The sequence below is a fragment of the Papio anubis genome, chromosome 10 (genome assembly GCF_008728515.1).
Source record: "Papio anubis isolate 15944 chromosome 10, Panubis1.0, whole genome shotgun sequence".
NCBI lineage: Eukaryota > Metazoa > Chordata > Mammalia > Primates > Cercopithecidae > Papio > Papio anubis.
In genome coordinates this window covers 46,093,571-46,113,420 of record NC_044985.1, presented here as the reverse complement: position 1 = coordinate 46,113,420, position 19,850 = coordinate 46,093,571, and the positions used below count along the sequence as shown (strand labels likewise).

General features: G+C 34.5%; 1 protein-coding gene across 6 annotated transcripts in view; it reads left to right on the top strand.

Annotated features, from left to right (window-relative positions):
* Nucleotides 1-19,850, top strand: part of KCNH7 (potassium voltage-gated channel subfamily H member 7) — a 465,762-nt gene that overhangs the window by 401,678 nt on the left and 44,234 nt on the right. For 5 of the 6 annotated variants that reach the window (XM_021923671.2, XM_009182334.4, XM_021923672.2 and 2 more), the window contains one exon: nt 10,494-10,693. In XM_021923671.2, the coding sequence (XP_021779363.1) occupies nt 10,494-10,693 (200 nt within the window). Of the gene's footprint in view, nt 1-10,493; nt 10,783-19,850 lie in introns of those variants that run through there. The other variant, XM_017946586.3, reaches the window with a different exon arrangement.

Below are 19,850 nucleotides of genomic sequence, written 5' to 3'. Positions count from 1 at the left end.
AGGATTCTTACGGTGTGAGGTCTTACATTCCAATCTTAAATCCATCTTGATTTAACATTTGTAGATGGTGAAAGATAGGGGTCCAGTTCAACACTTCTGCATATGGCTAGCCAGCTGTCTCAGCACCATTTATTGAATAGGGCGTTCTTTATACATTGCTTATTTTTGTCAACTTTGTTGAAGATCAGATGGCTGTAGGTGTGCAGTTTTATTTCTGGGTTTTCTATTCCATTCCATTGGTCTATGTGTCTGTTTTTGCACCAGTACCATGCTGTTTTGGTTACTGTGGCCTTATAGTATAGTTTGAAGTTGGGTAATGTGATGCTTCCAGCTTTGTGCTTTTTGTTTAGGATTGCTTTGGCTATTCAGGCTCTGTTTCACTTTCTATAAATTTCATAATAGTTCTTTTTTCTAATTCTGTGGAAAATGACATTGGTAGTTTGATAGGAATAGCATTGAATCTGTAAATTGCTTTGAGGAGTATGGCCATTTTAATAATATTGCCTCTTTCAATTCATGGGCATGAAATGTTTGTCCATTTGTTTGTGTCATCTATGGTTTCTTTCAGCAGTGTTTTGTAGGTCTCCTTGTAGACATCTTTCACCTCCTTGGTTAGATGTATTCCTAGTTATTTTATTTTTTGACTATTGTAAATGTGATTGCATTCTTGATTTGGAACATTATTGGTGCATGGAAATGCTACTAATTTTTGTACCTTGATTCTGTATCTTGAAACTTTACTGAAGACATTTATCATTTCTAGGATCTTTTTGGTTGTTTATAGGAATAGAATAATATTATCAGCAAAGAGAGATAATTTGACTTTTTCTTTTCCTCTTTGGAGGCCTTTTATTTCTTTATCTTGCCTGCTTGTTCTAGCTAGGACTTCTAGTGCTATGTTGAATAGGAGTGGTGAGAGTGGGCATCCTTGTGTTGCTCCTGCTTAATGGGAATGCTTCCAGCTTTTTCCCATTCATGATATTGGCTGTGGGTTTCCAATAGATTGTTTTTATTATTTTGAAGTATGATCTTTCAATGCCTAGTTTGTTGAGGGTTTTTAATCAGGAAAATTTTGGATTTTAAGCATGGTTTATTTCTAAAGATTCACGAAGAACATCATCCTTAGAATGCATAGAAAGTTGAAAATAGATCCCGATAGTTGATTTTTAAATGTCAACATGATAATTAAATGTGCTTAGATAAATCCCTATTAATGAAATGTAAATAAATTCACCAAGTTTATTGTCTACTTTATATCCAATGTACTTTTCATAAGTTTTTATTTTAGTAGCATTTGTGTAAGCAAACAACATTACATTTCAGTAACTATTAAGACATTCTACAAATTCAGTCCAAGTCTAGGCTGCAAACACAGAAGTAGCATTGTACCCAGACAGAAATGGAAGTTGGATCTCCTAGAATAAAGTAGAAATATGTATTCCAGAGAGACTGAACACAGAGCAAGCACAGTTCCAACCATTTTGTGATTACAACTACTAGTAAACACTTTATAGGGGTCATCTGCTTTAGTGGCATAGGTATCAAACAAGGAAAAACTTGGTCTTAATTAAACACGTATGTAGCAGAAATATCTTTTTAAGAAAATAGAACCTGTATTTTGAAACTTAGAATTTTTAAGAAAGACTTTTAAAAATGGCACTTGTTTAGCCACTTCACCACTTAGTAATCCACACCACTTGTAAGGATTAAGTAAAATACGTAGTGCTATTTATCATGTGAATTTTTTTAAATTGAAGATAGCTCAGTTCTTTACTTGCTCTGCACCTAATCTCCATTCCCTCAATCAGGGAATTTTAGTCAGTTTTCTTCCTTTGTCTTTCTTTCCTTCCTTTCTTCTTCGCTTCCTTTTTTTCTTTTTTAATATAGCACTAGACTATTTCTGTTAATATGTTAAGAATAATACATGTTTTCTGCAGATGAATTGTATCTTTTAAGAAAAAAGAAAGCACTCTAATCAAATTGGTTATAGTAGGATACACCCACATTCCACATACCGTCATTTATTTGAATATAAGACTTGGTTCTATACACCTTAATCCAAATGGGATTATGTAAAGCTTTATGTCACGCAGGAAATACTTTATAGGTACTCCTGGAGAACCGCACCATGACCTATTATGTCATAAATAAAGAAAAGAGTAAAATTAAGACTTGAAATTTGGCAATAATAAGAATACTGAAATTTATGTACCCATTTGATGTATATAGGTGTATCTGCACACGATATTCTCAGTTCAATCTAACTATATTCTAAAATGATATGGTTTTATCTATGCCCATACTCCTCAGACCTTTTAGTGGCCTTATTTCAGCCTGAAAAAATAAAATAACAAAAAATGTGATTAAAAAATGTATATGTGCTAATTACAACTATTGTGATTATCAGGTTGAACTTTCTCAGCATCCTGAGTTTAACTCTAATCTTTATTCTAAAAGAAAAATTTGAAGCCAAGTCGTAGAAAACAAGGCAATCAACCCTCTATCTTATAGCAATATAATTTAAGGAAACTAAAAATAAAACATTAAATGCAAATAGTAAATATCGAATGCATATAGATTGTTATATGCATTTTGTAAAGCTGCTGTTTGCAAAGACAGTTTTTGTACTGCTGACCGTGTACAGACTACAGTAACCAGATAATAAGTTTTAAAAGTGTGCATAATTCAAAATAAAAAAGGAAGACTGTGAAGTCATTAAATAATTATAAATGTAAGTGATGCTCATATGTTTACACCTGTTTTATAACATATAGCATAATTTTATATTTTAAATATTATAAATAACATGTATATATTTAATTTTAAAAAACACATAAGCCAGAAAAATAAAGGCAAATGTACTCCATTTCTGACCTGCTTGACAAACATCTTGATTGGAAGAATTTCTTATTTTTGTAGCAAGTAAAAAAAAAGTTACTAGAGTTCTGCTTCCAGTTATGATGGAGTTACTAAAACCTTACTCTCCTTCTATTAAAAACAAACAGAAAACTGATCAAAATATATAAGACAATTGTTTTCAGGCACTGGAAAATTAACAGGGAAGTTTGATCCCTGAAAGAAGGAAAGCAAACAATATGGGCCACATGTTTTATTGACTTTTTGTCTGGAGGCACTTTCTGGACCACAGTGAACAGAGAAGGGAGAAATAACCTAAGCAGACCCCAGCAGTCTTACAGAGTTAAGAAAACAAGATCAGAGGTCATGGAGGCTAAGGTACTGCAATTTGCAAGACAGACAAGTGGAGAAGTAGTTATGGAAAAGAAAAGCCCCAGAAACCTACATAGATATCCTTTTGAGTCTTCTACTAAGTCACAAATGCGTGGGGTAAAACTCCCTAAAATCAAGCAAAGAAATACCACAAATACTATAAGCTAAACAATTTCCAGAGCTCACATAGATGTGGGAGATTTTCAAATTTCAGCCAACAGAATGGAAAACCTTTATTGAACATCCAGGGTATTTGGTAGAAATCTCAGAAAAAAAAAAAAAAAATAGTGCTGTAGTACCAGGGCTAATCTGTCCCAAAAATAAGCTTAAACAGCAAGCTTCAAAAGGCACACGCTGATCCCCAAGTGGTTTAACTCCTGCAAGAACATCTAACTTCTTTTTAAGACAAAAAAAGTTACAAGCATTGAAGAAGGTTAAATTTATAGTGCCCAATATCTATTTAAAATTTAAGAGATATTATAAGAAACAGAAAAATGTAATTCTTAATAGGAAAAAAAAGTCAAGTAAAATGGAACCAGAATTTACAAAGATGATGAAGGCAAGCAAAAAAAAATTCTTTTTTTTAAATAATAGCAGAAATTTTTTAATTTAAAAATAATGGTAGAATATTTTCCAAAATTGATGAAAACTATAAACCACATATCCAAGAAGTCCAGTGAATCCCAAACAGGTTAAATATATGTAAAACACACTGGTGCACATCATAATCAAATATTAAATGCTGCCGGAGAAAAAAAGACACATCATATACAAAGGAAAAAGATAATGTTGATAGATTTCTTATTAGAAATGATGAAAGCCAAAGAAAATGGAACAAAATCCTTATATTGCTGAAAGAAAACTAAAATCTGTCAACATAGGAATCTATGTTTAATTAAACTACTCTTCAAAAATGACAAAACCTGACATAATTCTTCATGAGCAGACTACAAGAAATGATAAAGTTCTTCAAGTGAAAGGAAAATTATACCAGATGAAAATTTGATCAACACAAAAGAATGAAAAACTAGAAGTGGTAAATGTGTGAGTTAAAAAAAAAAAAAATACTTTTTCCGTATTTCTAAATGTCTTCAAAAATAATTGACTCCTTAAAGCAAAAAATAATGTCAATGAATGTGGAGGTTTTATAACATATGTAGAAGGAGAAATTATGACAATGATAGTACCAAAAAGTGGGAAGAAGAAATAGAAATATATGTTGTTGTAAGATTCCTACATCATTCATGACATGGTATTATGCTATTTAAAGTAGATGTTGACTAATTTAAAATGCATGTTATAAATCCTACAACTATAGCTAACGAGCCAACAGGAAAGACAAAATGGAATAATAACAAAATAACACATGTAAAATATTGTAGGAAATAAGTAAAAAAGGGAAATGCCGAAAACAAATAGCAAGATAGTATATTTAAACCCAAATATATCAATAATTGCATTAAATGTAAATGATCTAAATGCTTTTGTTGAAATGGAGAAATTATCAGAGAGTATTTTAAAAAATAAGGCTCAACCATATGCTGTCTAAAGAAAACATACTTATAAAGAGTAAAAAAAAAAAATGAAAAACAATGTTCATACAAATCCTAATCATAAGAAAATCTGAGGAACAGTATTAACTTCAGACAATGTAGTGATATTAACTTTAGGACAAGTACTATTGCCAAAGATAAAATAGATAAATATAGCAATCCTAATTGTGTAGGCACTCAATTACAGAACTTTAAATTACATGAAGGAAAAACTGACGCAACTGAAAGGAAAAATTGACAAATTCACAAGACAAATTCATAATTATAGTTTGCAATGTTAACACTGCTCTTTCAGTGTTTTATAGAATAAACAGACCAAATGAATAAAAATATAGAAAACTTAAAGAATACTATCAGCTAAACTTGGTATATTGACAATTATAAAATACCAGCAGAATACATGTTCTTTTCTAGCATATATGGAACATTTACCAGTCGACAAGCCACATGCTGGGCTACAAAACAAGTCTCAATAAATTTGGAAATGCTAAAATCATACAAAGTATTTGTCTGATGATAGAGAAACCAGAAATCAACAATAAAAGAAGGAAGAGGAGAAGGAGGAAGAAGATGAGGAGAAGGAGGAAGAGGACAAGGAGACAAGGAGTAGGAGAAAAAACTGATAGATATTTAGAAAGTCCCCAGATGTTTGGAAATAAGTTCCAAATAACTCACAGTTCAAAGAAGAAATCACATGGAAAATTACAAACTATTTTTAACTTAATGAAAATGGAAACAAAATGTATCAAAACTTGTATAGGGCACCTAAGGCATTTTTTAGAGATAAATCTATAGCTTTAAGTGTTTTTATTTAAAAAGGAGATCTAAAATCAAAAATCTAAGCTTGTATTTTAAGAAGCTAGTAAAAGGCAAGCAAATTAAAACCTAATACAACTGGAAGAAAAGAAATAATAGATATAAGAGCAGAAGTCAATAAAAATAGAAAACAAACAAGAGAGAAAGTTAATGGAAGTAATTTTTAAAATCAGTAAAACTGATAAGCCTCCAACTAGACTAAAAGAGAGAACGTAAGTTACTGTCCTGTATGAAAGAAAGATAATAACACAAATCTTATGGACATTAAAAGGATAAGAAAAGAACATTATAAAGAACAATAAACTTGACAATTTAGATCAAATAATAAAATTATTTGAATTATATACATTACCAAAACAGAAACAAACAAAAATAACCCTGAATCATACAATAAAAATTGATAAATTGGGTTTCATCAAAATTAATAACTTCTACACTTCAAAAAACACCATTAAGAAAAGGAATGGACAAATGGTATACTTGAAGAAAATATTTTCAATACCGAGGTCAAAAAAGGACTTATATCCAGAATATATCAATAATTCTTACAAATCCATAATAAGAAGACAACTCAATTTAAAAATGGGTAAAGTATTTGAAAAGACAGTTCACGAAATATACATGAATGACTAATAAAGACATGAAAAAAATGTTATTAATCGTCAGGAAAATGAAAATTAAAACCCTAATGAGATATTACACATGTACACTACAATGGTTAAAATTAAAGACTGACAAAACCAAATGCTGGAGAGGATATGGAACAACTAGTATTTTCATACATTGCTGGTGAGAATGTAAAATGATACAACTTTGAAAAACAGTTTGGCTGGGCGCGGTGGCTCAAGCCTGTAATCCTGGCACTTTGGGAGGCCGAGACGGGCGGATCACGCAGGTCAGAGGATCGAGACCAGCCTGGCTAACACGGTGAAACCCCGCCTCTACTAAAAATAAAAAACTAGGCCGGGCGAGGTGGCGGTTTCAGAATCCCAACCACTCGGGAGGCTGGGAGGCAGGAGAATGGCGACCCCGGAGGCATGGAGCTTGCAGTGAACTGGAGATCTGGCCACTGCACTCCAGCCTGGGCGATAGAGTTTGTGACCTCACTTCAAAAAAAAAAAAAAAAAAGAAAAAGGGTTTCTTATGAAGTCAAACATACCACACAACTCAGCAATTCCACTCTTAGGTGTTTAAAAGAAATGAAAATATATGCCCACACAAAGTCTTGTATACAAATGTTCATGGCAGTTTTACTCGTAATAACCCAAAACTAGAAACAGCAAGGTTTCCATCAACAGGAGAAGAAATAAACAAACTGTGGTATAGCCATATGATGCAAATCAATTCAGCAATTAAAAAAAAAAACAAATTACTGATACACACAACAGAATGATTCTCAAAAACATGTTGAGCAAAAGAAGTCAGTCACAAATGTACATAATGAATATGTACATTATAATTCCACTTATATAAAATCCTAGAAAATGCAGACTAATCTGTAATGGCATAAAGGAGCTCAGTGGTTGTCTAAGGTCTGAAGTGAGTGATTGCAAGCAGCCAAGGAACACAAGGAGACTTTTAGGGTGAAGCAAATGTTCTATATCATGATTGTGTTTACAGGGATGTATATATTTGTCAAAACTAATTGAATTATACACTTAAAATAGGTACATCTTACATATAAATTAAAAATCAATAAAATTTGTGTTATTAAGTTACAGAATTGTTTAAATTTATGTAGTAAGAATGCAGATGTATTTGTTTGTCAACATGTTTCAGCTAATATCTTCTGACCATTCAAATGTATTAGTATGGTTACTATATCAGAATTAAGGTGTGGTGTGCTGCAGGAAGTTTTAAGATACACCTGTTTTATTTCTATAATACCTAAACTAAAGCAAACCATTTGGATGAAAAAAGAACTCCCTATTTTATAAAACTAAAAATATTGAGTTAAGGAGAGATGCCTAGATATCCATAGTCTGTCAACTTGCTTTTGATTGATATTTTTGCCAGTTGGGCATCAACTAAATAATATGTACAGAATATAAGTATTTTATTCTTCTCTCTAGCTTACAATCTCTAGCTCCATTTCCTTCCTAAAAAATAGGAAAAAGATTAATGTCTTTATATTAATTTAAAAAGTCATAATCACAGAATTTCCTAAAAATAAGTATTTCAGGTCACTTTTTGTTTTTTTGTTTGTTTGTGTGTTTGTTTTTGAGATAGGGTCTCACTCTGTCACCCAGGCTGGAGTGCAGTGGCATGATCTTAGCTCACTGCAACCTGCACCTCCCTGGTTCAAACGATTCTCCTGCCTCAGCTTCCGTAATAGCTGATACTACAGGCACACAGCAAGATACCCGGCTAATGTTTGTATTTGTTGTAGAGATGGGGTTTTGCCATGTTGCCCAAACTGGGTTCGAACCCCTCAGCTCAGGTGATCCACCTGCCTCGGCCTCCCAAAGTTCTGGGATTATAGGCGTGAGCCACTGTGCCCAACCATGAATTAGTCACTTATCTGTTCAACTATGTACTTATAATCTAGATTTTTTTCATCTTGACAGCTAGTGGCAAATGCTTGTTTATGACTTAAACTAACATTTTGGTTAATTTTGATGGTAGAGATAAAACTCTACCATTCAAATAACATCTAATTTGCTAAAATCTATTTAATAAATAAGATTTTTTCCTGATCTTTCTTGATCATGTAATGGTTTAGATAAAACACGTGTTTCTTGATCATGTGTGGTTTAGGTTAAAAAAAAATAGCATTGATTTCATGCCCTCTGATGAAATCTACTTCCTGAGCACGTGATAGGTATTTTGGAAACGTAACATCACATGTGATTGTTTCCCCACTACATTTGGGATAAGTAAAGCGTGTTTCTCACATGAATGTCCTTGGATCACAGGAATCAATTTCTGGCAAATATTGTTAATTCTCTATTTAAAGAATGATTCATTTACTCAAAAACAATTTAGGCCCACCTTTTCTTCATGTAGAAGATACAATTCAAACATCTGCTCTACCTTACAGAGGATTAATGTCTCTTATACATGCCAATTCAGCCTCACTAGAGATCTCCTGTGTTAGTCTGGATGTCCAGAGAAGCAGAACCAAAAGATAGATATTGGAAAGACATATATATTTGAATATAGATAAAGATATAAAGAGATTTATTAGAAGAAATTGGCTCACACACAGTTATAGAGGCTGAAAATTCTCAAGATCTGTACTCAGTAACTGTGTCTAGACCAGGGAGAGCCAATGATGTGGTTTCAGTCTGAGTCCGAGTGCAAGTCCAAAGGCTGAAGAAGACTGATATTCAGCTCAGACAGTCAAGCAGAGAGTTCATTCTCCTTTACTTCCCCTTTTTCTTCTATTCAGGACTTCAATAAGTTGGATGCAGCCCACCCACAGTAGGGAGGACAAACTGCTTTACTTGTTTACTGACCCAAATGCTAATCTCCTCTGCAAACCTCTCACAGACACATCCAGAATATTTGTGTAACCAAATATCCAGGCACACTGTGGCCCAGTCAAGTTGATATAAAATTAACCACCACATCTCCCCAACTTTCATCCCCTTAAATACATAAAAACAAAGGGTCACTGCTTTCCCCGGGACATTCTCTTACTTGGGATATCTATGGTACATAAGGATCTTGATAACCAAGCATGATAAGATAAGCGAACAAGGTGAGATGGAAAAGCAAGCAAGTGCTCAGGAAAACATACTAGTTTAAAACATGGCCAGAATCTGGCCAAAGCCTACTTTGGAAATGATTAAGTGGTTTATAGAAGCAATTGTAAAATTTGTTTGAGGAAAAAAATGTGTCGTTTGAATTTACTTTAATTAAACACTTCAGACTCTTTTGTTGTTGCTGTTTTCCCCACCCTGGTATATAGCTATTCCAGTGACTTAAACATATGTTACCATATCTCTCAGTTTCTGATAGATGCCCAAAGATCAATATTCAGATTTTATATCGTGATGTGACTTTCTGTACAGAGAATAGCGTTTATTTTTAGGATTATTAGAAATGAATACAAATATAAAAAAGAGAGAAAGTGCTTAAAGAGCTTATTTTAAATCATGAAGATTTAGTGGAAGAAGCACCAATACAGATATTCTTCCTAAATGCTGATTATATAGCAAGGGATCTCATAGCAGTTTCTTCCCATAGACGAAAGAACAAAAATGTGTTCTATTTTTTCTCTATAAAAATGAAGCTATGTGAATTTTTCTAAGCCAGAGATATGTTTCTTATGCAAAAATACTATGAAAATGAATTGGAATAGATTAAAAACTGTATACAAATTAACACTCCAAAGAAACTGAGTTTCTTAAAAGAATTTGTTATCCCTTAACAAACCTAATGTATTCAAAATAATCTCAAATTTAATAATAGATTTTTCTTCTACAAAGTTAGATTTGAGGCTGAGAGGCAGAAATAAGTCACAATTTAAAACTAATATGTTAACTCCAATTCAAAAAGGGTTTTTAAATCCCTAAAAGACACTTTTGCCTCATATTTTTTTCAAGAAAATGTATTTTTGGTGAGCCATGACATGCCTTCTTTTTCAAATGAAAGGGTTTATTTCAAATGCATTTCTCCCTAGTCAATGCTCCCAGCCACAAGCTGATATTATAAACAATGTGAGTTTTCACTTTCATTTAGAATCCATGATGAATTTGGATACTTTCCCTCTCCAGCTTTATCACTAAAATTATGAAATGTAAAGCAGTTTTAGTTTAACTTCTTTTTTTCCCCATGATCCAATGGTAAATCCTCACTAGACTGAGATAATCAAAATCCTCATGCTTGATACTCTAACAATATATAACTTGCCTATGTTTCCCCCATAACTTTGTTTTTTATCCAATCCAGCACTAATGTATGCAAGCATTTTTGGGAATGTATCTGCAATTATCCAAAGACTATACTCGGGAACTGCCAGGTACCACATGCAGATGCTGCGAGTAAAAGAATTCATTCGCTTTCATCAAATCCCCAACCCTCTGAGGCAACGTCTTGAAGAATATTTCCAGCACGCATGGACTTACACCAATGGCATTGACATGAACATGGTATGTATGTCTGTTTTCCAAAATGAAAGTGCCACAGGCATTATAGTGATAGCCAAAATGGAATAAAAGCCAGAATCACCAGCTTTGAACCCCTTGCTTTCGTTTTCTTCTCTCGGATGTGTATTTTCTCCCCTGGAGATAGTCTCTCATTCTCAATTCATGGCATTGCATGGTGCTATATCTAGTTACACTGTGTGGCAAAGGCATTATAACATGATGCAAACTGATATAACTGTGTGTAGTAGAGTTCCCACTTCTGGTGAGAGAGAGCATTGCTTTAGCTGGGACTTGGGTTTTTACTGCATGGCCTCATTGCCAACACCCCCCAAAAATAGTTGGATCCAGTTGCAATAAGGTTTGGCAAGTAAACAGTAACAATTATGATGCCCCCAAACAGAGATCTCAGGTTAACACACTTTAAAAGACAGGAAATTGAAAACTTATAGGAGAGGTCAGGGAGCTTAAGTATACATAAGCATTTTATGATAGGAAGTTTCACACTTTAAGAATGTTTTTTTCTATATTTTAAACGATCTACGCTGTGCCCTTTTACTGTACCTGGTTTAATGCGTCTTTCCTTTCAAGGGGGAAATATGGATCCCTTCATATTTTTCCTTCACCTTTTAAGCAAATTCAACATCAACAATCACCTGTCATAACCTCCCTTCCTGTATCACTGCTCAAAAATCAACACTTTTAATGATATTAATGTGGTCCAAAGACCTCTTTTGATTATTAGGAGAATTGCCCACTTTCTTTTACCTTGCAATTTGGCTATAAAGGCTGGTTTCTAAATAAATTATACAGCAAATCCAAATTCGATGATGTATCATAGAGCGCCAGAAAAAAAGGAATAAAAATATGGTGGCTTCCCATATGGCTACTCCTCCACTGGGCAAGAACCCTGTTTCTAAGAATTTCTCAGAAAATAAAAGCACTCACATTTAATTATGTCAATTGCATGAAACAATTTTTGTGTAAGTGAGCCTGTACAATTTAAAATGGTACTTTCTGTTTAACCAGTAATAGTCTAATGAAGAAAGAAGGGTTCAAAATTAATAGGAATGGTGCAGAAAGCACTGCAAACATTACCCAATTTGAAAGTAATATTTATATATGGATAAGTTTATCATACCTGTGTGTGATGTATTTGATTGAGAAGGACATGCCATGACAAAAATGACAATTTGAAGAGCTAATCAAATGAGCACTTTTCACGCAAAACCCCTTGAGTCATTTCTAATCATCCCAAAGTTCCTTGTGAAAAATTCATTTGTAAATTGATCCCCCAAAGGAACACTTTAATCTCACAAGAAAGAGCAACTACATGTTGATCACTTTTCTATATTTCCATCACTGTTATTGTTTAACAAAGGTGTCAGCATTCAAAGTCTTTTGGGGACTCTCTGCTGCTGGGTTGGCTGAAGCAGTGTCAAGAATTTTTAATCAAAACACATCACTCATTTTTTGTTGTTCCATACTGCCAGATTATTTCAAAAACAGTAGCAAAACAATTATTTTACCCCCCTCCATGTAACTCTAGTTTTGTGACCATTTTTTTTTGTGATAAAGTCTATTTTGTGACAACTATTTACCTTTCATTGTTTGACTCTATTACCTATGAATATGGTTTATATACCACTTGCCTATTTACAATGTACTTATGAAAGATTTATCTCTTTCCTGTCTGCTTCACACCTTAATAAATGGAATCACAACACCCACCGGTAAGAACAGGAGGTATTTATATCCAATTTAATTCTCGTGTAAATTGTGGAGAACACCCTTGTTATCTGTCAGGTTTAGAGCTTGTTAAATGATTTCCAATGTTAGTTCTGATCTTTTTTGCATGATGTAGCTGAGGAAATACAAAGCAAGAAACTGGGGAAGACAACCTGGAAGAGGCCAAGTACAGAATAGAAATCCTTAACTTTAACAACGACTTGACCTCTAACAATATTTATATACAATTTCCCAGTCCCCATAAAAATTCACTTCTCTGCCCCTATCCCGACTCTGGTAAAGGCTATGGGTATACGGTTTGCATTAGATAATTGTCATAAATAAAATGTCATTCTCTTTCATTATCTTCTATTTTCATGATGTAGGTGCTTTTCTTTCCTCTCATCTGCATGCCTGTATTACATCGTCCTGGAGTGTGTGAGCTCTAAACCATGTGCTGCTGAGTCTTGCATGTGGTTTTGAGAGCTTGACTTTGCACGGACTTCTTGTTTGTGTACTGTGTCTACATTTCTCATTTTGTGACTGCAAAGTGAGTAAGCGAACTGCAAGATAACACTGAACACTCAGCAAATGGAAGATGCTTACTTGTTAAGCACTACTTATGAAACAAAGTTGATTAGAGAAAAAACAACTATACCCTTAGACTATTGAGAGGTTAAAAAAAATCAAAATGGATTTTTTTTACCTCCAAAACCACACTTAAAATCCCTATGTATTGTCAACTAAATTGTAATTTAATCGTAGTTTAAAATCATTCAAATTTATGTATTATCACACATAAAAGCACATTTAACTTGTATTTTGCATCAGCATTCCATGATATTTTAAGTATAACCTTAAATATAATTTCTCATGAAACATTTCAGGTCATTTTCACTGTTCAACCATGTCCAAATGAAGTACAAGATACTCAATCACACTGTATTGATTGACCTAAAATTATTTTTATGAACAAAACCATTTGATTGTTTGATAGACCAAAAAAATAAGAAATAATTGACCTAAAAAGTGTGGCCATATCCTTTAATCCCTGCATCTTTTGCTTTTTGTGTAAAAGCTATTACCAGAATGTTTCAAAACTTAAAGCACTGTGGGAACAAGTATGGACTCCCTTTTAATTGAGCCAGATGGTTCAGAATACAAAAGGAAATGGGCCAGAATAATGAAGCCACTGAAAGAATCACAGTGTTTTGTTTTGTTTTGTTTTTGTTTTTGTTTTTGTTTTGAGGCAGAGTCTTGCTCTATTGCCCAGGCTGTAGTGCAGCAGTGCCATCTAGGCTCGCTGCAACCTCTACCTCCTGGGTTCAAGCAATTCTCCTGCCTCAGCCTCCTGAGTAGCTGGGATAACAGGCACATGCCACCACACCTGGCTAATTTTTGTATTTTTAGTAGAGATAGGCTTTCACCATGTTGGCCAGGATGGTCTCGAACTCCTGATCTCAAGTGATCTGCCACCTTGACATCCCAAAGTGCTGGGATTATAGGCGAGAGTCACCACGCCTGGCCTAGATCATGTTCTTTTGAGTGTGATCTCATATTAGGAATAGTAAAAATCATATGAAAGATGTGCAGAAGTTAATTCTAGAAAACCCTCTTCCCTCTACCTCCAACATTTTTAATTAGGAGTGAAGAGATACTTTTTTCAGAGTAGGACTGATAGCATCTCAATGAATTTCTCCAAATCAAAGCTGTCTTCTGATATAGTCTGAAACTTTCTGAGGTTACCTAACACTGTTTTAGTTACAGCACTACCACAGTAATGAAAATCATCTTTCATGTCAGTGTAGAATCAAGTGGCCTCACATCACACACACACACACACACACACACAAAGAAGTACTCCAATGACCATGGTCCATATATTTTTCCGGATGAAGAGAAATAAACTATTTAGGGCAGAGGCTACTCCTAAATTTAATATTATAATTGCATGGAAGAAGTGCCTGTATGAGCATTTAATGGAGAATTTACTCCTTACCTGAAAATAGCACCTCTGCCCCCACCAAATAATGCCCAGATAATATAAAAAATGCAGAATAGAGATTCAGAAGACCTAAAAACTAACTCTCAGTCTGCCACTACTCTTGGACAAGTCACTTAACCTCTCTGCAATTTCATCAAACTTGTTGTTTTCCAATATTTTGAAAGCACCAGAACTCGAATATGCTAAATGTGCAAAAACGTTATTATGGGAGCTTTTCTGCTTGAGGATGGCAATTCTAACCTATCTGCTTCCCATCCCCCAACTCAGGTACTCAGGTAATCCAGAAACAGTTTTCATTTCTTTTAGTAAGAAAAGGGAATAGTTCCTTTTTTTTTAGCCTGGGACATTAATGGAGGAAATTTTGAGAGACAGACATAGAAAGTGGTTGGAATAAGAGCCTAGGAAGAGGTATAAACTCTCATCTGGGTGGATAGGTAAGTTTTTCTTAAAGACAGGCAGGAAAGAAAAGAGAAAGGGTGAAGGTATTAACTTGCAGGTTTAGAAGGGAACTTGATGGTACTTCCATTGCATTGTTCAGTTTCCTAGGTCAAGCAGAGACTAGATGAATCCTGAGAAAGGAGGAAGTGCAAGATAGAAGTGTAGCTCAAGACAGGGAGAGATTTTGGAGCTTTTGAGTTAGCTTAATAGGCTTTAAAAAACTTAGGATCATAGTGAGAATTTGAGTGACACAGCATAGACCTGTAATGGACCCTATGAACAAAGCCAGTTAAAAGTGGAAAAGAGAATAATAAAAAATGATGTAGGACGGGCGCCGTGGCTCACGCCTGTAATCCCAGCACTTTGGGAGGCCGAGGCGAGCGGATCACGAGGTCAGGAGATTGACACCATCCTGGCTAACACGGTGAAACCCCGTCTCTACTAAAAATCCAAAAAAAAAAAAAAAAAAAAAATTAGCCAGGCGTGGTAGCGGGCACCTGTAGTTCCAGCTACTCTGGAAGCTGAGGTGGGAGAATGGTGTGAACCCGGGGGGCGGAGCTTGTAGTGAGCCGAGATTGCGCCACTGCACTCCAGCCTGGGCGACAGAGCGAGACTCCGCCTCAAAAAAATTTAAAAAAAAAATAAAAAAAATTATATACTGTTTAATAGAAATTTATATTGCTTGGAGCTGATGTGATTTCCAAGGAACATTTTAATAAAAATTTGACTTTCTTTACCTGCACAACTTTTAGTTTCTCTGTGATCTGTCAGAGTCGCCTCCACTACTAACACAGAGCTTATCTCTGCATCTACAATCTAACCCTACTCCATCAAAAACTGTGTTACAATCATTCTCTACACTTATTTAAAAGACTTCATCTGGGCCAGACCTTTATATTTAGATCACAGAGTATTTTGATACACCATGGTGAAGTGTAATGGTGAACTCTTTCAGTTACGTTCAATTCAGCAACTCGGATGAAAACAATCCTTGTGACAATATACTCCATCAGAAATGTAAAAGCAAAATTTGCAAAGTAGCATGGCTTGCCTTCACTGTATTGCTTTCCTCTCCCTTACTTTTTTCTAATGATTTTTAATCTACTGACGTTGATATATATAGTCCATGATCTAGACTGATATGTGTATCATACAGCTGTAACAAAATTTTAGAAATATGATGCCCTCATATCCAGATAATCCTTCATGCATTTAAAAGGGGGCATAAAGATTGACCAAAACCTACATTTAAATGATAATGACCCACAGGACTGGCACACCTTTTGGTTTTCTATAAATACCTAGTTACCATTTAAGAATTGAATTAAAGTAATAGTTTTGCACAATGCACTTGAAAAGATGTTGTCATCTGCGTATAGATTAGTTGACAGGAATTGCCTGGCTCTGCAGAAACTGGGAATGTACTAAAATTTCACACTGGCAAGAAGTCTACCACTATGAACACACAAATTTATCACTCATTATCACCTACTGTAGCCAGCTCCTTAATAGCAGGTGCTTTTAAAAGGCAAAGTTCACTTGCCTTTCCTATTTTACACCAAGGCTACTTACCCTACAGTGCTTCAAAATATCACAAAGAACAAGAAAACACCATCTGGAGCCCCCTGACATGAGCAATGTCAAGCTTAAGACAGGCATCTAATGTTTTCAGGTCACAAATGGTACATGTTCATCTTTCACAAGTGATGATGGTCACTTCATCCTGGTCTCCAACCATCAACAAGGAGGACTTATTTACAGTTGTAATCATGCTGCTTCTATGCAAAGTGAGTTCTTCAGTGGTAGGATCTGACCTTTAGCCCATTTTAAGTCAAGAAAAATAATGACAGTATGCCCTAGAGCTTTCCGTATTATAAAAAGTCTACAGAAACATTACACTGAGGTGGTGAACCTACTTTGATGCTTCAGTTTCTCTGTTTATTAATAATTTTACTCTTACATTAGTAGGAAGGTAGAAATGATGTCTCAAATTGTTTTTTAAATCCTTAAAATAATGTTCCTATTTGAATAGAACTGTAGAGTGGAATTTCTTATGCTGAAGGGTATGATGTGTTTCAAAAAACTTTGGAGTGGTAGGAGCACAGGAATAACTCAACTCAATTCAGTTTCAGATCACTTGATAATCAACACAGGTTAAGCCACTAATAAAAAATACAGATCATCAAAGTTCAGTTATAACATATTCTTTGGAAATATGATTTTAAGTCTCTTTTCATTCAAATACTAGAATAACTCAGCATTTCTTAAACCTAATGGAATCAAGGCATCCACAATTTTTTTTCCAAAATAAAAGCCCAATATTTTCTTTAGTAGAAGACATACCCAGTGGACTGGGATTGATGTTATAAATGGATATGAAAATGGTCCACCCAATATGTCATATTTCATAATCATTTTTTTAAAAGTGAAAACATTCAGATGTAATTCATCTTAGACCAAATTATCATATAGCCTTAAAGCAGCAATAGCTCAAGAAATTTAGATATATTTTAATTGTTTTTCTCAGTTTAGACATATTGCAATCCATGTGGATGAGCGTGGATGGAAAAAATACATAATCATTACATGTTTTATGCCAGATATACCTAAAAAGAAATCTCCTTTACTTTGCATCTTGGGCTCCTATTATTCAGGTGAGCCACTCCCAGTAGAACTCTACGTTCACCTTAGGGACTATCTGATAAGAGCTTTCTTTATTGGGTTGGGTTGGGGGGCATCACCTGTGATGATGCATTTTTTAACACTCCAGAGCTATGCTGAATCATTTCCATATATACTGTCATTCATTCTGCCCTCTCTTCCGTTAATCTTCTTAGATCAGTATGCTGTGCAACCCACACAAAGCTAAAACATGTCTGTGGTTAGGAAAACCGGCCATAGTGGGAAAATAAGCCAAAGACTCACTCTCCACAAAGGCTAAATTATTTTACTTGGATCATAGAGGTGAATCTCAAGCTATCATCTGATTCTGTGCTGTGAATAGAAAGGTGTGAGTGATAGAAAAATGTGTTTTCCAAGATACGGATTTAGCCCAGAGCCTAACTATAATTTTATCTGTTTTGTCTATGAGCTATTCTTTTTTTAAAAGATGGAGTCTCACACTGTTGCCCAGGCTGGAGTGCAGTGGTAAGATCTCAGCTCATTGCAACCTCCACCTCCCAGGTTCAAGCGATTCTCCTGTCTCAGTCTCCCCAGTAGCTGGTACTACAGGCACTCGCCACCATGCCCGGCCAATTTTTGTATTTTTAGTAGAGATGGGGTTTCACTATATTGGCCAGGCTGGTCTCGAACTCCTGACCTTGTGATCTGCACTCCTCAGACTCCCAAAGTGCTAGGATTACAGGCGTGAGCCACTGTGCCCAGCGTATGAGCTATTCTTAATATTTAATAGCAGGCAACACCACAGCGAGGTCAGAGAATTATAATAAAGCAATTCCCTTTGACTAGATATCTAAAGAACAAAGGAGAGTGTAATGCCAGAAAAAAGCTACATGGTGCAAAATTTTACACGCCAGACTTCTAAAAAACAAACAAAAATATATAGGCTGGCCTAGAGTAATCATAGACAGAGACATTCTTGGAGTAAAAGCAGAGTGGAAGCATGTAAACAGTGGTCAGAATGAAAAAAGTACTAGGTTACATAACATTTATATCCCATGCTTTCTAAATATGGGAATAACATTCAATGGAAATTTAAATCTGCACCTTGCTTTATTCCCTTTCCTTTCATTCTCACCCATCTTAGCATACAGAATTGAGATCTATAAATTTTTTTGAAAAAATTGTTATTAAACATTAATGATTGGTTCTCACACACTTATGTCTTTTATATTGGCAGTTCTTAAAGAGAAAAAATATCTTAACCAATCACTGAAGCAAAGTTAAAGGAAACATTAGGAAGACCTAACTTTTTTCAAATTAAAGTACAGAATCATTTTAAATTATCAAACAGTACAAAAATTTGTTTTACAGTAATTAAAAAGTACTTTATATCTTTTCACTTAGAGACAACACCACGATGTAACATCGCCTTGCAACCATACTTGTGACATATCATATACGTCCATTTTTTCCTCTTACAGACTTATCATAGCCTGATGAGAATTTGTTTTTAAATTGGGAAGCATCTTCTCTGATGGTGCGCATTTCATAGATATGTGTCAATCTAAAGAAAGAAACTGAAGCAAAATTTACATAGAGAGTTTATTTAGACCAACGTTGAGGACTTGCAGCTGCGAAACACTAGGAAATGCTCCAGAGAACAAAGGACAGGCTCAAAGATTTTTTGGTTTTGTTTTGCTCGTTTTGTTGTTGTTGTTGTTGTTGTTATTTTTCTATTTTTTAAGGGACAAATCAGGAGAGTGGGCAATTAGAAAAGTTGTTTGTCAGGAACTCTCATTGGTTTACAGAAATAGCACTGGTTAGTGATTTGCTATACATTGTTAAACTATAGGGCATGATTTATGGTATCCAGCATATAGCGTTGTTAGGTCAATTTCTATCAATTGGTGGATCTCTCAGTCTAGAGTCCCGATAGCAGCTGGATTACTTAGCTTAAGGTGGGGAGTAAGATGTGACTGCACTCACATGTCATTGCCTCTATAGACCTCATAATTTAAAGGGGCTTGCATTCCTTAGATAAAAAGTTATTTGCCTTCTCATATACACAAATTTTACTTAAATAAAACTGCATCTCTACTTTTTTATGAGAGACTTTTTAAATGCAAATTTTAAAGGTTTCTTATACTTCAATTTTTATACTTTAGTCATCTCATTATCTATTACCTATGTGTGTAAACTTCCATACCTTTTTATATGCTAATATAATGATACTTATATTTGCATGTATACAGACATATATACATATTTACACACACATATAGTTGCATAATTTAATCTATAAAAACATTTAATTATGTGCAGTCCATGTTTCTCACTTAATAGCTTGTGAAAATACCTCCAAGTTGGCTA